Raw genomic sequence first — 20,989 nt, forward strand, 5'->3', positions numbered from 1 at the left:
ACCTGTTTGAAATCGATATAACCAGATCACCACACCCTGTCCTTGCTAAGCGCAGGTTCTGCTGAACTGTTTTGCGAAGGAGGATCTGCTGTATGAATTACCATGATTACAGGAAAAATGGTTAAAACTTTAAAGGAACAAAAGCATTTCATAGCTTAACCTAGCTCATCGTGAAAGAAACTTTTACTGCCCTCTGTTCTGAATGTGTTGGTTCGAGCTACAATTAGGGTTATCCGTTACGTCATTCAATTGATTAGATTTTAGATTCCTTATAGAACGAGTTGATATGTAATTAAAGTCGTTCCGTTGTTGCTAATTAAAGTCACTGTAGCAAGAGCTCCAGCATACAGTAAGAGGTTAAGATGCGTGTAGGAATTACCACAGAGTATTTAAAGGTGCAAGCACAGGATACATACACGTTATTACAGAGTAAAGATCACAGAATAAGGGAGTCTTTGCAATTCGTGTGCCAGACTTCCTTTACATGAAAACGACGGTAACCGTTCAACTTAAAGGTGATTAAAGTGAAGGACATCCCAAAACTAAAATCACGAAGGGAGCTAATGTTTTCTAGGATGTAAAGGTGTAAGTCTTCTCAATTGGCTTACAAGGCACAAAACCATAACTGTCGAATTTAACGCAAGGTTTTCGGACCAACTGGATGTGTTCATCTACACCAGAAAATCGTTTATTGCTAAAGGAAAAACATATTTTCTCAGTAGGCTACACATCTATACACAAAGTTGCTTTCTAATTGAAAATAGAGAGGACTGAAGTACGAGTTGTTGAAACACTTCACTATTCACCATATTTAGCAATATATGCCCGGTCCCCTCATCAGAAAGTTTCCTCGTCTATTTCGTGAACGTACAATTTCTTAAATGCCTTACAGTGAAAGAGCTACGGCAGAGGTAGACTGGTATTTTGCACACGTTCCAGAACGACACTGGAGGTATGGACATCACTCACCAGAAAAAGTGGAAGACAAAGGTAACGGACGAATGATGGGATTGCGAATAAGTGAATATGTCACTGAAACCCTATATTCATTCACTTTCAGACTGAAGACTTTACACTTTGCTCTTGGTGAACGGAAAAGTTGTTAGAGATTGAAGATTTGAATACGAAAAAAATACTATTTAATATAATGTTTAAACTTCCTGTTTGAAAATGTATTTGGGACCAGGACTTTAACACGGAACATTGCTTTTCGCGCGTATTGCTCTTACAGACCGGATTCTCCACGCGCACTCCACATGTCGTGGGATCAGAGCATCACTTCTCTCCTGCCTAGCAAATTTCACAAAATTTCCACGGCATGTGTCGCTGCAAAAGCAGTGCTGCAAAAAATCGCTGATAAATCTCTTAGCCACGGTCGGAAATCTTGCCTTTTCGGCGAAAGGCGCAGTCCAGGATTCGAGTCACGGCCCGGCACAGAGTTTTAACCTGTCAGGAAGTTTCGAAACCACCCTCACTCAGCCGCAGAGTGAAAGGTACATTCTGCAAAGAACCACAGGCTGTAGCTAAGACATTATTCCGACTGTTCCCGGCGGAGGTTCGAGTCCTCCCTCGGGCATGGGTGTGTGTGTATGTCCTTAGGATAATTTAGGTTAAGTAGTGTGTAAGCTTAGGGACTGATGACCGTACCAGTTAAGCCCCATACGATTTCACACACATTTGAACATTATTCCGAAATGTCCTTTCCCTCAGGAATTCTGGACCAGGAATCCTGCAACATGTGCTGAAGAGCTGCTGTGGAGTTAGGACAGCAAGAGTGACGTTGTGACAGACAGGCGGTGTGAGGGTGGGTGATGAGTCAGGCTAAATAACTCCGTCTTGAGAACGGAAGACAGGGTATCGGTTCGACTCCGTGTTTGGCACAAAGTTTTTATCAGTCGGGAATCTTCAGAACAGTACGAGTACATTCTCTGCTGTTGGGTCAAAGATTCATTCTAAGGTAACAGTCTTGGAATAGACTTATTATAGGCCAGGCGTATGGAAGCTGTTTCTCAGAAACTTTCAGGAAAAGCATCATGAAAACTGATTTACATTTAAAAGTAATATTTGTTTAAGATGTGTAAGTGAACGGCGACGTGCCATACAGCCGTTAATAGTCGCCAAGCTGCTTACTTTTGTACTGATCGGATCACAGTCGAAGAACGTGGCGAAGCTGAGAAGACCGGTGTAACAGCTCATTAAATTGAGACTCATGGCACCTATCAGGAACATCCACATTGTCCTGCAAGGAAAAACAATTGATACAGACACTGTCTTCAGATAAGCTGTCGGCTATAACAAATATATAATGCGACGATCAGCAGAAACTAAACATATTTGAGAGGTGTTAGGACAATATTAACACTTTCTTCAGGTACAAACTATAGCAACTTATAAGGGGAGAAACGAGCCGGAGGCATAATTACAGAAACCAGTTCATCTATGTTATAAGTATTGACCCTCGCTGTTGGGACACTTGTCCCACTGTGACACAAGGCGGAGAATGGCTGTCTCATAAAATTACCGATGCTGCGATGTTAACCCATTCAGCACGTACAGCTGGACGTTGTCGTCCGAGGAGAAACGTTATGCTGGCGATCGACTTTGACCCAGATGGCCCCATTCTGATTCACGTCCTGCAGAACAGGACAACAGTGAATGCCCGGCGTTACTCGCAAACTTTGACCACCCTTTCCTAAGCGTTCAAATCAAAACGACCAAGCAATCCCAGCCGTAGGTTCATTTTGCTCCACGAAAATGCAAAGTCTCATACGGCTAACACAGTCGCGGCACTCCTGCAGAAATTCAAATGGCAGGTCCTCGGCCACCCTCCATACAGTAAGGACCTGTCTCCCTGTGATTACACCATTTTTGGTCCCCTTGAAAAGGCTCTGAGGGGCAAATGATTCACCCCGAACGCTGTACGTGTGTAACTGGTTAACATCGCAGCCCCGGAAATTTCATGAGACAGCCATTAACCACCTTGTGTCACAGTGGGACAACCGTCTCAACAGCTAGGGTCAATACTTCTAACATACAGGTACTGGTTTCTGTTATTATGCCTCCGGCTTGTTTCTTTATGAGCGCCCTTTATATTTTCTTATGTGTGATGTCCTTAGATTAGTTAGGTTTAAGTAGTTCTAAGTTCTAGGGGACTGATGGCCATAGATGTTAAGTCCCATAGTGCTCAGAGCCATTTGAACCATTTTTATATTTTCTTGGATAATTCCCACAAGATCCGTTTTGCATTTTTACTGTACATGTGAACTTGCGAAATATGTATATAACATCCATTGTTTATGATTTGCGTTACGTATTATATTATCCATGTTTGTTTCTATCGGGAACAGAGTGCTCCACCACCATATTAATGAGATTCAAGATAGAATCGGTCGTAAATTTAAATCCTTTTCATCGCAGACTGAGTACAGCTACTGTGTAGGTATCTTCAGTGGAGTTTATGTCCATGTTTACTCATCCTAAATATAACAGCACATTGTACCAATTGACGTTAGAGAGATAACAACATCAACCAAGTCGTTTCATCGACATTTAAATACAACTTTACAGACTACTCTGTGTTCTAGGCATCCGCAGATCTGGTAATACATCTCACAAAAAGAACACCGCTTACAGCTGCATAAAAATTCGTAGTGGGACAGGGCCCGTTTCACGGCCTATACATCCTCAGGTGTACATGTTACTTTTAGTTATTAAAAACATGAACGTCGGGAGGAATGATGACCCAATCTTTACTGGTAAAACGGCATTACCAGCGAAACGCAGTTAATCACTTGAAAAAAAGAGGCTGATGCATTGCAGCTGTCCGCGGGGACCGTTGGTACGATAAGCTGGATATTGTGTTCGTCCCCGTTTAATTGTGAATGAGGTAAGCAATGTTCGCACCACTTTTTAAATGATTATCTGCGTTTGGCGGGTAACATCGTTCTACTAGCACAGCTCGTGTCGTCCTTCCGTCCTACGTTGACGTTTTAATGACTAAAATAGCGTGTACACCTGGATGAGTTACACGTCACGAAACCGGACGTGTCCCGTTAAAGAGTGTTACATAGCGGTAAGCGGTGTTCTTTTTGCAAAATTTTACAAACCCCATCCTCCTATCCGCGAGTTTACGGAAGTTTGAAAGCAACTGAAACATGAAACTTATTTGTGCTTCAACACAGTGTATTATGAAAGAAAAATAAGTATTTGTGGCCGTGAAAAATCACCTTGTTGCTACTGACCTGGAGGAAAATATCAGTGTGATCAATTATCGTCACTGGAGTACTTAAAAAGAATTCCCGCCTATCACTTTCTAGGACAAGAGGATGTCAAATTAAAAACCTTTCACCTGTCAAGTTTCCAACCTCATTTTATTTAGTAACCACTTTCAGCGTTTTACTATGCCATTTTCCGCAGTGGTTAGCACACTGGACTCGCAATCGGGAGGATAACGGTTCAATCCCACGTCCGACATGAGACCGATGACCGCGCTGTTTGGTCTCTTCCCCCAAACAACTCAACCCAACCAACTATGCCATTTTCAGGCCTCTGACCGATGTGTAGTATGAATCTACCCCGGTTGTGATCAAAACAGGGCCAGCAATACAGGTATTAGATTTTTGCTATACTGATCACTTCAAGCATTGCGTGCCGACCTGGTAGAGCCTCCCTACACGTCGGTCAAGGGCCTGAAGATGGTAAAGTAAAACGATGAAACTGGTTGCCAAATAAAATAGGTTGGAAACTTGACGACTGAAAAGTTTTTAATTTGACATCCTCTATCGAACAGCCGAGTCTTGCAACCGTCTCTAGAAAGATAGACACACAGAGACTCTAGGACAATGATTTCACCGAGGTAAGCTGTGTGCATTTGTAGGTACGGGTAACAATTACTCACAGTCGAGCTTTGGGAAGACTCTCGATGGAGGCGAACCTCTGGATCGCCATCTGGGAGACCCCCAGATTCAGCATGCCGAAGAAACCGCCCACGAGAATGCCAAACCAGGAGTGACGAGTGGTGAGGTCAAAACCTGGCCTGCAAGACACAATAGAAATACCAGATTCAACATCAGCGTACTATGCATTAAGAGATAATGTGCATAAGCGTAATATATTCATGAATACTTAAGAGGCAAGAACAGGTCAGGTGTGTACATAAATCATTTTTTTTTCTGCCTGCAGAAAATCGAAAAAGTCATAACAGGTATAATAAAAGAACAAACCATGTTGCACGACAGTGTAATGGAGATGAGCTCAACTTAACAACAGTTAATAGTATACAAGAATATACGAAACGAAAGAGGGAAGGCTATAAGGGGTATAATCCGTTCATCATAAGAATCAACCTGACGTGAACATTGCACTATGCATTGTGCCGCGTTTGCTGGAACCTCTTTGGATTTCCGTTTCACACGGGACTGCAGCCAAGCTGTCTCGAGTACCGTCAAGTACGATAATAAGGGTACGTTTTGTGCTGTGCGTTACGCGCGCATCGACTTAGCGATAGTACGGGACAACAGCTTTACCGGCGCATTTATCTTTGACAGCACTGGCCGGTCAGCTGTTACAGATAGCCTGCAGTGATGTGGCTAGCTACAGTTCACACGTAAAAAGACACGAGCAGAGGAGCAATACATGTCATTTAATTTTTACACGGAATGAAATAATACACTGCAAATCTCCCGCAATACGCTCCTTGCACGACTAGACGAACACGGGAACACGTTACCGTACTACTGTAATTAAGAATGATGATAATTCCTGACTTACCCACAGGGTAATTTTTCTGCATAAATTGTGTGTAACTTAAGAGTGGATTGAAGGATTTCACCGTATCGTTGAATATTGTAGCCACTGGAGGTATTGCTTACAGTCTGTCGTCTGGTAAACTCTTAGCCCCTTCCTTATCTGAATCTGAGAAATACGTTTCAGTTCTGTGTCACCTGCTACGTTGATAAAGAGCCTATCAACAACAGAACACACGAGGCCAACCACGCACAACGTTTTCTCTTCTTGTATGACGAGCCGTTCTATATCCCGCCAGAGTTCGGCAGTGACGTGTGAAAAAGCTGCGTGCGTTAATTCCAGTACGTCTGGCAGCTTAACAGTCTTGTTACTTCTCGAGCCAAATCCCGCAACTTGGGTCCAGATCAGTTCTGCTGGGTTCATATTATAATGGTACAGTAGCAAATGTAGAAATGCAGCATTTGTTTGATGTGTTTTTCAAGTTTCTACGATACTCATCTACCTCCGTGGTAGAAAACGATGGAAATAGTCGAAATAAAGGGGATTTGGATTTTCATTCTTGCCCTAAAAATTAAATTGTTATGTTTTCTTAATCTAAACAACTTTTATTAACAGTCTTTCATAAAACATCGATAATTAATAATTTGTATTTGAAATGGAAATGGGAATTTCACTTCCAATATGTAATTAGGAATAATAAGACATGTATTACTCATAATAAATAATGAGTTTCATCATTACGAGCCGTAGGTATTTCAAACTGAACGAGGAAAAAAAAATCGGGATGATTTAAACCAACGCACGAATAACCGCATTTGTTTCGCATTCTATTACGCTACAGATTGCACTACACGATCTATGTGGGTTTGAATACCAATTGCATCATATACAACACTGGGAAAACTACAAAGCCGATTATCTCCATAAATTTATGAAAAACATTAGGGACAGCCTATTTCTCGGCATCATTTAACCGTGTTCCACGTGCATGTTTCTCTACAGATCAGAAAGCAACCTCAGCCATTTTTATACTGCACATTAACAGCGCGACAATCAGAGCACAATGCTGCGGAGGCCGTGACTGTACACGATTTTTGAAAAAAAAGAAAAAGACTACGTAGCTAACGCATGGTGAAGAAAAACATTGATGACTGTTAATAAATTTGAGAGTATTAAAGTTTCATTTGACGTAGATTAGTAATGATATATCTAATACATAACTGGGACCTACTTCCAAGAGCATAATGATACCAGTGTACGTGTGCTGCGGCTTCTGACCAATCATCACGTTTGTGTTTGTTTATACCAGGTTGATGCTTATGATGAACGGGTTATAGCCACTGCACCACGAGCGAATAATGATATAAAAACACATTTTATAGATATGTACGGAAGTCATATCTTGAAGACGTTAACAGCTGATAAGAAGCAGATATTATAAATTTGGAAAACATTCTAGTGGAATTAAGCATATTAGGTTAACTGTTGTTACGTTGAGCATATCTCTGTCAGACTTTTGTAGAACAAGTTTCGTTCTTTTTATACCTATTATAACGTTTAGGATTTTCCGTCAGCCAGAAAAGAAAATGACCTATCGTATGTATTCACCTGATCTGCTTTTGTTTTGTAAGTATTCATGAACAGATTATGTTTATGCTCGTATTACGAATTTTTTGTTTCATATTTTTCATACTTATTACTTTTTCCACTTTGTGCTTAGGTATCTTGTGAAGATGGTCCAAACCAAAATCTGCAGATATTAAAGTTTAAATAAAAGTCAGCTGATAGGTAATAGGCGTTTTTAAGGTAATTTATTTGTTTTGTACTGCTACGAATTGCACTGTTTAAAACTGATACAGTGAATTAAAAATGTAATGCTCTTTGTAGCTTTACAGATCAAATAATGTATTAACAGATGTCACGTTCCAGACACAAAGCCATTGTCGACACAGTTAACAAGATACAAAAGAGAGAGGCAGAGAGAAAACAAAGGTACTGACACGTGATGCATGTAGAGGGTGTAACAAAAACGTATGGGAAAAGTTGCAGGGCACATTTCTCACAAGTACACGAGGACTTTATGTGATATGGACATGAGTCTGGAAACGCCGCACACGAACAGAATCCACTAGCATACCACATGCAACTCTTTCTCACAGGAGATGTTCAATAAGCCCTCCGTGATTAAATGGCTCTAAGCACGATGGGACTCAACATCTATGGTCATCAGTCCCCTAGAACTTAGAACTACTTAAACCTAACTAACCTAAGGACATCACTCAACACCAAGTCATCACGAGGCAGAGAAAATCCCTGACCTCGCCGGAAATCGAACGCGGGAACCCGGGCGCGGAAAGCGAGAACGCTACCGCACGACCACGAGCTGCGGACCCTCCGTGATTATATTTCGTACTATGGGCACATATCTTGTGCTGGGGTTCGGTACACAAGAGCTTTCAAATGCTTCAAGAAATAAAAGTCCAGTGGGCTTAGGTCAGGACAGCGTGGATGTCAGGCGATTGGTCCACCTCTGCCTATGCAAGCTCTGAGCGCGATCTCTGTCACCTAATCCATGAATCAGATGGCTATCTGCCATCTCTTCATTTGTGTGCACTGCCCTTACATGAGCCAGCTCTGTGGCTAACTCTGCGTTGTAACCCATGTGTTTGCAACGGTCGCTGGAACACTTGAGATTACCTGTAAACAATCAATGAAGTACGACCCACGGGAACAGAGACGTGTAAAACGAAACACTGGGGTTGCACAACTAACGAGAGGTCACCAAGCCGTGCATGTTCCCCATGATTCTAACACTCTCTTCTTGTGTGTTTCCCATGATTAATGAGTTGGAGAAAATGAGTTGCAACATGGAAACAAAGCGTTTCCAGACTATAACACCTACAGCGCCTCTCGGTGTTGAAAAAACAAAAATAGCTCACACACTAGCTCCCATGTCCTGAAAATATCAATTCACAAAATGACCCAAGTTCCTCCACAAGTAGTAATTACGAAAAATAAATAAAAAACAAATAGAGGGAAATATCTAGTACAGAAAGCAATAGAAAAGAAAAGGAAAATTTAATAATAAATTTTAAAAACATGGGAAGGGGGACTAGCGGTAGAAAATATTAAAATATTAGTCATTCCAATACGTAAGAAAATCAATATTATAGTCATAGAACGTAGGTCTGGGACACCAAAGATAGTGTTTATTTAAGTATAAATAGCCATACGTTGTAATTACGATACTCCAGTCTCTAGTCTGTTCTAGTTCGGAAGTTATTTAGGACTTACAGCTTTAGAGAACAACAATTGGGACTTAATTAAACAGGGATTAAGAATAGATTGTGACGAGATTGTTTTTGAGGATTGTCAATTCAAGATTTTAATTTGGACATTTATCAGATTAGATAAACGGAGAGGTGAATAGTAATCTCTTTGGCTTTAATGTCAATTTTGTGAATATTTAAACGCTCTACTGAATTGAGAATTTTAATCGGATTCGGACTTTGAATTGTGATAGTGGGAAACTTAAACTTCACACGACTAGTGATCATAGTTAATGACAGTTTGCGGATATTAAATAGAAATAACTTATTTACCGAAAGTGCAGGATATTATCTAACATCTCTGGTGCTAGCGGGAATCCTCTTTAGACATCTAATTAAAGAACTTCTTTGAATGAGATCGTATGAGAGAACCTATTTATTGATAATTCTTGTCAATAAACTGACGTTGTTAATTTGAAACATAATACAAGTCTTGAACATTAATTTAACTTAGATTAATAAACGTTAAGGTTACGTGATCTATGCCTAGAACAAAATAGCGATTCGTAACTAAAACAATTGAACGAAAGGTTAAAGTATCGTCGTCTGTAAACATTGGTAGTAAAGCTACCAAATTTTTTTTTTCTCAGAGCTGGGAAGACTATACGTGTAGTGACCCACGTTTAACATTGGGTTTTAAAAGTAATCAAACTGATACTTAGCCGGGACAATATTAAATAAAAGTAAAACCCTTCAATGACAGTCAATGTGTAAAAAATAAAATCAAACTTTCACCTATTAGACGAAAAAGCGAAAACAGAAAAAGGGCTGCTACAAGACCCATGTTCATATATCATAATTTCTTCGTCTATGTGTGAGAAATGTGGCCGCCATTTCTGTCTTGTATTTTTATTACAGCCTGTGTAACAGCAAGTGAACATTTAACTAGGCAAGCCGCGTGGGGTAGCCGTGCGGTCTCAGGCGCCTTGCCACGGTTCGCACGGCTCCCCCCACCGTCGGAGATTCGAGTCCTGCCTTGGGCATGGGTGTGTGTGTTGTCCTCAGTGTAAGTTAGTTTAAGTTAGATTAAGTAGTGTGTAAGCCTAGGGACCGATGACCTCAGCTGTCTGGTCCCATAGAACTTACCACAAATTTCCAATTTTTAAGTGGACAAATCGTTAACGACAGGTAAGTGTGCCGTTAACTACGCACTCTTACGTGTAGCACTACAGGTTGTCAAGTGTCGGCACTACGCGCTTGGACCGCTTACTCGGGTAGTTCCATCCTGCCGGTGTCCGCATTCCTTTGCCAGACGACACCAAGCCCGCCCACGTCCACGGTTCCCTTGACAACAACCAGGATGACGGCCGCAAACATCGACCCGGTCTGTATGACGTCTGTCCACACGACAGCCTTGAGTCCGCCCTGAAACAAGAATTAACGAGGCGCTGAATTTCATATTTGTAAATTGCGGTATGGTGGCGCGATGCTGAAGTCTACGGTGATCATTTGTTTTATTCAAGCGACAAAATCACACAATTATTACAAGCTACTACCGGTTTAGTTTGTCTTACGACTTCATTCTTCGATGGCAGTAATATGATCTGGAAGTGGTTGCTGTAGCATCTGAAACAGGTAACAGATTTCATTGTTCTTCGAGACTACATGTATTTTCCACATGAACCATCTTTAGATCCGCAGATACAAAAAATATTCATAACTGAAAAAGACGGCTGAGTATGTCCGTTCCTTCACAGTTTTAGACAATGACCCTGGACTGAAGGACCTCAAACCTCTTAAGGCACATGGATTCGATGGTACCCATCCAGAATACCTGATCCATATGGGAGGAAAAGCTAAGAAATGACAGGCAGAATTCTTCACTGACATCCTGCTGAATGTTAAACTTCCATTGGAATTTTAAAAGGCGAAGATTCTATCTGTTCTGAAACCTGGCAAAACCCAGCAACACGGTAGAAAACTATCAACCCCATTGCTCTTCTTAGCTGCTGCTACAAGCTTTTAGAATGGCTAGAGAATGTTCCAGTTGATCGTTTAGGGCGTAGCTGCTGCGACCAAGTATTGTCTCTCGCATCCTTCATAGAGTCAGGATGCCAAATGAAGCAGAAAACATCTTTGGCGTTTATTGACCTAACTGCCGCCTTTGACATTGTGTGGAGCTAAGGCCTTATCTACTTCATACCCGGCAGGAAAATGGCTCGACTGATTAACGGAACGCTAAGCAATCGGAAGTTTCAGGTAATCACTGGAAGCAACGTAAGTAAGGAGAGGAAGCTAAACAACGGATTGCCCCCAGGATCAGTTCTCTCACCATTGCTGTTGAATCTTTATCCATCTGATCTACCTGATACTTCGTCCAGAAAATTGTGCTAGGCCGATGACCTGACTCTAGCTGTACAACACCAGGAAATGAAGACAACAGAAGAGATTCTAACCAATGACCTGTCTGTTTTAGATAATTACTTCAAAATGTGGAGACTCCAACCCAGTGTGAATAAAACAGAAGTGTGTTGATTCCTCCGGACGTTGTGACCGAGCGGTTCAAGGAGCTTCAGTCTGGAACCGCGTGACCGCTACGGTCGCACGTCCGAATCCTGCCTCGGGCATGAATGAATGTGATGTCCTTAGGTTAGTTAGGTTTAAGTAGTTCTAAGTTCCAGGGGACTGATGACCTCAGATGTTAAGACCCATAGTGCTCAGAGCCATTTGAACCATTTTTTTATGTTGCTTCCATTTAAATAAACGGTTGGTGAACGTAAAACTGGAAGTACGTTACAGAGGCAGAATTATTCGTCATAATTGGAACCCAAAATATCTTGGTGTTATCCTGGACCGTACACTATGCTTCAAACAACGCTTTCTTAACTTCGCTCAAAAGTTGAGGACTCGGAACAATATTCTCCATAAGCTGTGCGGAACTACCTGGGGATCTCCTGCAACCAGCCTGCGATCTTCAGCTCTGGGTTTGGTGTACTCAAGTGCTGAGAATTGTGCACCTGTTTGGATGAACAGTCATCATACAAGGCTTATTGGCACCCAGCTGAATACGACAGTGTGCCTAATATCTGGCGCAATCAGAGCTACTCCAGTTTATTGGCGTCCACTGTTAACTGGTATAATGCCTCCTGATCTACGCAGATGTAATGCCCTCATGAGGGAATTCCACAAGATCTCTAGGAATTCTAACCTACCTGTGCAAAGCGACCTGCCACTTTTAAATCGTGAGATCCTGAAATCACGCCATGCAACTATGTGCGATGCTGCTGACGTGGTTGCTAAGGATTTCAAACCATTTGAAGAATGGAAAGGTCGGTGGGAAGCAATGACAGACATCTTCTCAGGTGTTGAACTTCCAAGTGGATTCGACCTACCACGCAAGACCTGGATTACCCTCAACAGACTCCGTACCAGCCTTGCCGATGCAGGGGTGTTCTCTTTAAGTGGAACAGGCTGCGTAATCCAGCGTGTGACTGCAGGACTCCACACCAGACTGTTTCTAACATTATCAGTGAATGCAGGATTCGAGCCTATCACGGTACTGAAGAGGACTTCCTGCTAGCAATTCCAGATGCAGTGCGCTGGATTGAAGGACTAGATATTCAGTTGTAAAGCCAAACAAGTTTCTTGTGTGTAAATATGTACATATGTATACATAATTTAATTTTTTGATTTGTCAGTATTAGCAATACGCTAAATAAATAAATTCAATAACTAAAGTATAGTCTAAGGCATACAACAACGTTAAATGCCATACATAAAATCGTACTTGACCATATAAGTGACGGTAGTGACCGGTTCTGTTAACGAGAAAAATTTAGGTGCTGCTTCAGAGCAGCACCGACATTATTCATGTAGCCAGAAAGACAACATACAGCAGGTGGCGTCTGTTATATTTGTCACATATGAATAATAAATAAATATTTTCTAAATAAATTATTTTAGAGCTTTAAGATAATTCTCATTTATTGCTCAGCCCCGGTTGCATGTTTTTAGTTAGACTACATGATTCGATCACTCATGAACATCTTCAGATATAGAAAAAAATAGAACTAAAAATTTAGTAGGGTCAGCAACCCGTCTGGTCCAGTCAGAACCACATATCAGAGTGCTGTATCTTGCAACTGCGGTCAGTGTTTTAAACGGGTATATGCTGGAGGTAATGGACAGCGGAAAAGGGAAGGCAGGAGGCGAAATGGAGCGAGGCTGATTGGGCAAGGGAAATGGATATCATGAGCTTAACAAAAACGGTCGTGCTAACTTTATAGAAAGTATAATTATGTAAAAATTCTCCATAAAATGCTTATAGTGTAGGATAATGCGTGTGTAAAATGTAATCGACATAAAATAAATAAAATTGAAAAATTGAACTAGCAGATTGAGAGCTGTCAAAGAGGTGAAGGGAGTGAGGGGGGGGGGGGGGGGGGGAGGGGTAGAAGGAGGGTTAGTGGCAGGGAGCTATGGGCTTAACAACGGACTGGCTCATACTAAAACTGCCAAAAGTCAATTGTGGAAAATCTCATCTGTTAAAATACGACAATGGACGCACGAAACTGTAAAAGGGGATGAAACAGTAGGGTACAAAAGTGCAAGTGAAGTAGCGAAAAGTGAATTAGTGCCTCAACATTTTCAGTGTGTGTAACTTTGAAAGCGTAAGTTCATAAGGTCTTACTCTCAAAGCATAGGCATAAAAATTGTACCAAATTTTTTTGTTAAAATTAAAATTATAGGCCTGAATCAACGGATGTATAACTAGTGAAAGACGTAAATAATGCAGAATTATAGCAGTGCAACTACGCAGAGGACCTAGAACTCATGAAATATCATTAAATATTACAAATTTAAAAAAAACATTGAAAGTATAAAACCTTAAAAAATATAAAACGACAATTTATAAAAAGGAGACTATATGTTCGCTACAGTGATTTTTAGAGCTCTTGTAAATCCATGATTGAAACATGTAGTTTTTCAGGGATAAAAAATTCACTAAAACGTCGCAAAACAATTAGTGACGTTTTTGTGAGGTTTGTATGGGACATGGGATTGCCCTCCACAGACCTAGACAGTTGAAGATTGACCCACAACCACGGTGAGACTTTTCATTTGCAACATTGGTTTCAGAGGTGAAAGAAGAGATAAACAGAAAAAAATCCCAGACCTGATTTCTAGTCTGTCACTAATGTGTCAACGAAGTTAAGAAACAAAATCAACCAGACCTGCCATATAATAGGTTAATATTAAGGGCTGCTACAGCCTTACTGAAGTGAGATCTTACGTAAATTACAATCACAAAAAGAGAGATACCCTGTTGGAAATACAATAGCGAAACAACGAATGGTGGCGCACACTTTATTATACACCAATGGGTTGCCTGAATATTGATGGTAGAAAATTCTAGAAATTCGCTTTACAGTGCGTCCCATTTTTCATGACAACCCCAGGCAACTTTTTGTTCAGAAGCAAAATAAAAAAATGCGTCAAACAAATATTGTTTAGCATTTTTGTAACTACGTTCCTTACCAAGACATGAAGAGCAGTACGAAATTTCTAATAGAACCCTATGTTCGTTATTCGATAAATCACTTTCTCTCCTCCCGCCCTGTTCAGAAACGTATTGCGGTGTACGTAAACATAACGGTATTACAAGCGGAACACAAAATTAACTTTCACTCTCCGGTATTAGATCACAGTGGTGTAACTCGTTCACTTGCTAGATTTGACAGTAAACAAATGGAAGCGCATGGAAAATGCATATCAGTCATTTAGTTAACCCTCTTCAGTTGACGGTTTGTGCGATCACCTCCATCGAACGAATGGTATAAATGCAGCATATTAATTAAAAGCTCTACGGAACTGTGCTACATGTATCCGTATTGTAAATAAGAAAGCATTATTGCCATTACTTTTCCGCTAACTTACATCTCTATAACTGCGTAACATTTCTACCATTTCTTCAACGGTGTGCCCTGAAAACGAATAAAAATATAGGGTGCAATTTTAAAAAAATTCCATGGTACAAGATATATCTCTTTTTCGTTTCTGGATGAAAATTAGTTTAGGTCGTTGAGATAAATGGGACACAGTGTTTATATGGATATAGCAGGAAAACACCTGTCGAAAACATTCTATAGATCTGGTGCCTGGTTATATGTCAAGGGAATTTAAAACTGTAAATTCCTTCCTTTCTATTATTTATCAAATTACGTAGTACGTTACAACTCAAGGCTACAATGTAAAGATGCTAAAAATACTTAGAAGAATGAATGTTTCGTTTTAAAAATTAGTAGCATCCGTGTTTTAACTTGAATCCAACGTTTACTAAATGTAGTGGTACTAATTATTGTTGTGGTTGAAATATTGTCTTAACTGTACTAGTATTAGTAATAGTTTCTCTCTTAGTTGATATCCTAGTATCAGTTAAAGAGAACTGAGAAGAAAAGTAAATATATAAATTACATCGTGTTGATTACTGTGTGAAAATCGTCCTTGTCTTATATTGAAAGAGAGTATTCTAATCTCTGAAAGGCTACGTTACCTATACCGCCATGGTGCTGTAATGGCTAGCACACCTGCCCAGTAAACAAGGAAAACTGCGTTCAAATACTGCCCATTGCATGAATTTTGATTCGTTTTTTTGAGCTCCTATCATCATCGTATCTATTTCACTTCAGTGCCTACGGCAATATTTTTGTGAAACATCGCACGCGTTGACCAAGTCGTATAATCTTGTTTTCTTGTTACCGGTATCACATACGCTGATGACCACTTGCAATAGTGGCAGCATACCAGAATAATTTTATGAAAGAATCAATGTACACTCTTATCTAGTTCTTATATGAAGCATGTCGCTGACTTCCTCTAAACATACTTGCAGCAAAAACAGTACTCCACTAATCTTATCATTCGTATCTTATACCACTCCACTACCAATTATTTTCTAAAACTTATTTTACTTCCTTAAATGAGCGTTTGACATACAAACTTTTCGCACCCCATTTTTCTAACACATTTCGTGTTTTTTACTATATTCCTATTTGCTTTTTGTAGTTCACTCGTTAGGCTCTCTACTTTATTGGGTCGTCTCAGGATTTATTTTATTTTCTAGATCCTAGGATGATCTAGATGTGACCATATGTCGATATACACCGTTCAGTCACATTAATATGACCACACGTCAAAAGCATGAGTAACAGCCTTCTGCAGCGCAGACGTGCAGGAAGAGTGTCAGCGAGGTTGTGGAAGGTACGGGATGTGGAGCCACGCCAACTCTAATGAAGGAGGAAGTTGCGTCACGTTTCTCGGTTCAGAATCCAAAGCATGGACAGCCCGATCGAAGTGAAACTACAGATACCTGATTGGGTTCAAATACAAGGAATTTGGTGGCCGAGGGTGTACGGTAAACTAATCATGGTGGTCTTTGAACTACATACGTGTACTGTGAACTGTGTGACACATTACATTATCCTGCAGGTAGACGCCACTTCACTTAGTCCCCAAGGCCGGATGCGTACAAGGGTTGGTCCACTGTGCCTTTCAGAACGACGAGGTAACCCACAGAACGCCTCCAAAACTTTCCCCGAACCATAATGCCCCCTTCCCCGGCCCCCCTTCCCCGGTCTGGATCCTCCCTATGGTTGTTGGAAGTGCCATGCACGCCAACGGCCATCGGTCCAATGGGGCGTAGAATATAATTCATCTAAAAAGGTCAGAATGGGTGCATGAAGAGATGCCTGCTGCAGAGACTGTATGTAGCAACGTTCGATGATCAAATGTTGGTATTGATAGCCACATAGCCTGTTTCCCTGCGCACATCTCCACGGCTGTCGTTCACCGGGCATACATGGCCCATGGTGCACGACAGTTGCGTTGGTGCCCGTTTTGGATAGGGCCGTTTTGCCATGCACGGAATACATTAACCACAGCAGTTTACAAAACTTATCCATTATGAAAATTCTTCCACTCTTCGCCCAAACACTATTGATCCGGCCCGTTTGGAAATCAGATAAATTACGACAACGACTGCAGTGTTGTCTGCATCCCCCAACACGCTTCATATACCCTCCACAGCTAGCGCTGCCACATTCCGCCTGTGAGTGGTTACTCCACGTTGACGTGGAAAAAAGCCAGTAGTCACTTAATGTGACTGATCTGTGCATCTATACTTCTTCATATTGATTAATTTTCATTAATGTTGTACACTGAAGAGCCAAAGAAACTGGTACACCTGCCTAATATCGTGTAGGGCCCCCGTGAGTACGCAGAAGTCCCGCAACAAAACGTAGCGTGAGCTCAACTAATGTCTGAAGTAATGCTGGAGGGAACTGACACCATGAGTCCTATAGGGCTGTCCATAATTCCGTAAGAGTAAGACGGTGTGGAGATCTCTTCTGAACAGCACGTTACAAGGCATCCCAGATGTGCTGAATAAGGTTCATGTCTGCGGAGTTTGGTGGCCAGTGGAAATGTTTAAACTCAGAAGAGTGTGCCTGGAGCCACAATGTAGCAGTTCTGGACGTTTGGGGTGTCGCATTGACCTTCTGGAATTGCCCAAGTTCTTCTGAATGCACAAAGGACATGAATGGATGCAGGTGAATAGGCAGAATGCTTACGTACGTGTTACCTGTCAGAGTCGTATCTAGACGTATCAGGAGTCCCCTACCACTCCAACTGCACACGCCGCGCTCAGTTTCAGAGCCTCCACCGGCTTAAACAGCCTTCTGCTGACATGCAGAGTCCACAGATTCATGAGGTTGTCTACATACCCGTACACGTTCATCCGCTCGATACAATTTGAAGCGAGACTCGTCCGACCAAGCAACATGTTTCCAGTCATCAACAGTCCAATGTCGGAGCTTATGGGCCCAGCGAGGCGTTAAGTTTTGTGTCGTGCAGTCATCAAGAGCACACGAGTGGGCGTTCTGCTCAGAAAGCCCATACCGGTGATGTTTCGTTTAATGGTTCGCATGCTAACACTGGTTGATGACCCAATACTGAAACCTGCAGCAATTTGTGGAAAGGTTGCACTTCTGTCACGCTGAACGATTCTCTTCAGTCGTCGTTGGTCCCGTTCTTCCAAGATCTTATTCCGGCCGCTGCGACGTTGGAGTTTTGATGTTTTACCGATATCCTGATATTCACGGTACACTCGAGAATTGGTTGTGTGGGAAAATCCCCACTTCATCCAAATCTCCGTGATGCTGTGTGCCATTGCTCTTGCACTGTCTATAATACCATGTTCAAACTCACTTAAATCTTGATAATCTGCCATTGTAGTAGCATTATCTGATCTAACAACTGCGTTAGGCACTTGTTGTCTCATGTAGGCGTTGCCAACCGCAGCGCCGTATTTTGCCTGTTTACATATCTCTGTGTTTGGATACGCATGCCTACATTAGTTTCTTTGGCACTTCGGTGTAAATGCTTTGTACCGTATATCTATGTTGCGTGGTTTTTTAATGATACGATCACAGATTTTTCCATTGTGAGGTGAGTAATGTGACGTGATAAAGCTACCGGCGCTAGGTAGAATTCAATGCGATCAGAAAAACGATGTATCAAGTAATATCGTGTGATGCAAAAGTGATGTCAAATAGTTTCCAGCCAGTGAAACATTTTCACTATAGATGTCCTAAGTATACAGTTACTACTTGCGTTCATCTGTAATCAGTAATTATGTTAATATACTGCCGAAGGAGTAGAACACTTTCACTACACGATGCATATCAATAACGCACACTATAAATATATTAAAAAAAGTCGCATGGGTACAGATCAGTGCAGTGTAGGCTTTGTACTTAAGGAATGATTCGTGGCTATTACAAAGTGTGTGCCTAGGCGATATATTTTCAGAAGGTATACCCAATACAAATTCTTACTTACCACACAAGTGTAGAATATGCAGACCACGCAGACTAACGGAGTTACTACATGAACGTTGATGCCAGTCACTGAAAAATAGAGAGATAAACACAAACGATGTAGCGATTACTAGCGTATTGAATAATACAACAGGCGTGTCATGTTTCTCTTTCTGCACTCCAAGATTGTTAAACTGGTAAAGTCCTTCAAACAACTTATTTTTATCTGTCGTATGCAGTTGTTATCTGCAATAGTTAATAAGGAATATTGTTGAAATTATTGTTATACCTGTTTACAGAGCAGCTACATATCTATTAATTTACCTTTCAGGAAATAGTGACTTCATCAGGGCATACTCATGACTGACATGCCCTTCTGCGTGTTACACGTGATAGACATATTAGAGTTTTGGAGGTGTGCAATACGACATATGGTATAATGACTCAGCACTTAATATGGCATTTGTAGACTAGATGGATACGTGACGAACAATTTTTGTGTTGAGCTGCGGCAGCGAAACAGAAATTCAGTAAAGGTTCTGTCCTTTTCCGCGGGGATCAACAATTTTGATGCAAGGCGCTTGTCCGTCGGTTGTGGTGCACTACCGCTAGTATAGCTATTTCAATAGCTTCTCCTGTAACGTTTGCTTCGTTTCCTTTTGCAGGTCTGTACGCAGCCATCAGACATGACGGCGTTGACAACCTTGTAAACCAACGAACGAGAGTAATCTTTCTCAAGGAAACGCTAGGTATACTAGGCAGCAACAGTCTCAACGTTTCTCCAGCAGTCTCCGAAAATCAGATAATTTCAATTTTTTTTTCACAGAACAGTCATACAAAAATTGAGATTTCTGTAATTTTTCAACGTAATCTCCTTGTCGACTTCGTGATTCCATGGCGCCTGCGAACGATTGTTTAGGAGTCCGTTTTGACCAGTCGAAAATCGCTCACACGACAGCAAAACGAATGAAGAATGTGTGGACACGGTGCATCTTTCCTCCCTTCAAGAAGCGAAAAATAGCCAGCCAAGTCAGGTGATTAAGGAGCACGAGAAATAATTTCAGAGTTATTCTTGAAAACGTCTTGGTAGTTCGCAACTGAATCGCAGTGCCCTTTGGAACATTATGAGTAAGGATGGCGTCATTTTCCAAAATATGGCCACCATAATGTTTTAACGCAGGTCCTTTCCGAATTTTCTAGTGGCTGTGACGTGCACTTCAACTGAGCTGAAAGGCGGCTCGTTTCAGGTTCGAAAAACAGAGTCTCATCCGTTACCACTACTGTTGACAAGAAAATCCTGTTCCAGCCTTATCACACGTCATCGTCATCTTGCGAACTGCCACGCGCATATAGTTGAGGTCATCCGTCAGAATTTTTGGCAACCATTTGGAGGACACTTTCCAAATTTTTAGGTCATCATGCAGGATTGAGTACTCTGACGTCAATTACGGAGGCCATATCATTAACACTCAATCATCGATCCTGCAAAACGTCTCATTTGCGTGAGCATGTTATGAGATAGATTAGTGTGAAGATGAGTTCGTTCTGAATCTTTGTAACACGACGGTCGGCTGTAACACAGACGAACCCACTTCCTGCACATATCAAGATAAAACATAAATCTCAGCTGGGGAACAATTTCAGTTTTTGTCACATCACAGAAACGGAGAAAACGAGTGATTTAAATGAGTACTTGCTTTTCCTGCAGTGAAAACGTCGCCATTTCTGGTACCAAACTCACTTCCACTCTCCGAAGCCACTAGAGTTGTTTGTTCCTTACAGTGATTTCACCTACATCACACACAGAAAAAGAACTTAACTCCGTCCGAACTGCCTTTGGAAGGCCCAACGGTACCGACCAGGCTCCGTGTCATACTCAGCCCACAGGCGTCACTGGATGCGGATACGGAGGGGAATGTGTTCAGCACACGGCTCTCCCGGCTGTATGTCAGTTTACGAGACCGGAGCCGCTACTTCTCAACCAAGTAGCTCCTCAGTTTGCCTCACAAGGGCTGAGTGCAATCCGCTTTCCCAACAGCGCTCGGCAGGCCGGATGGTCACCCATTCAGGTGCTAGCCCAGCCCGATAGTGCTTAACTTC

The 20,989-nt window shown here is 41.6% G+C and overlaps 1 protein-coding gene across 2 annotated transcripts in view; it reads right to left on the bottom strand.

The window, feature by feature from the left end:
• Nucleotides 1-20,989, bottom strand: part of LOC124545186 (sodium-coupled monocarboxylate transporter 1-like) — a 201,826-nt gene that overhangs the window by 92,751 nt on the left and 88,086 nt on the right. For both annotated transcript variants that reach the window (XM_047124046.1, XM_047124047.1), the window contains exons 6-9: nt 18,912-18,979; nt 10,285-10,439; nt 4,898-5,035; nt 2,131-2,239 (exon numbers count right to left, since the gene is read on the bottom strand). In XM_047124046.1, the coding sequence (XP_046980002.1) occupies nt 2,131-2,239; nt 4,898-5,035; nt 10,285-10,439; nt 18,912-18,979 (470 nt within the window). The remainder of the gene's footprint in view (nt 1-2,130; nt 2,240-4,897; nt 5,036-10,284; nt 10,440-18,911; nt 18,980-20,989) is intronic.

This window comes from Schistocerca americana, chromosome 8 (genome assembly GCF_021461395.2).
Source record: "Schistocerca americana isolate TAMUIC-IGC-003095 chromosome 8, iqSchAmer2.1, whole genome shotgun sequence".
In the NCBI taxonomy this organism is placed as follows: Eukaryota; Metazoa; Arthropoda; class Insecta; order Orthoptera; family Acrididae; genus Schistocerca; species Schistocerca americana.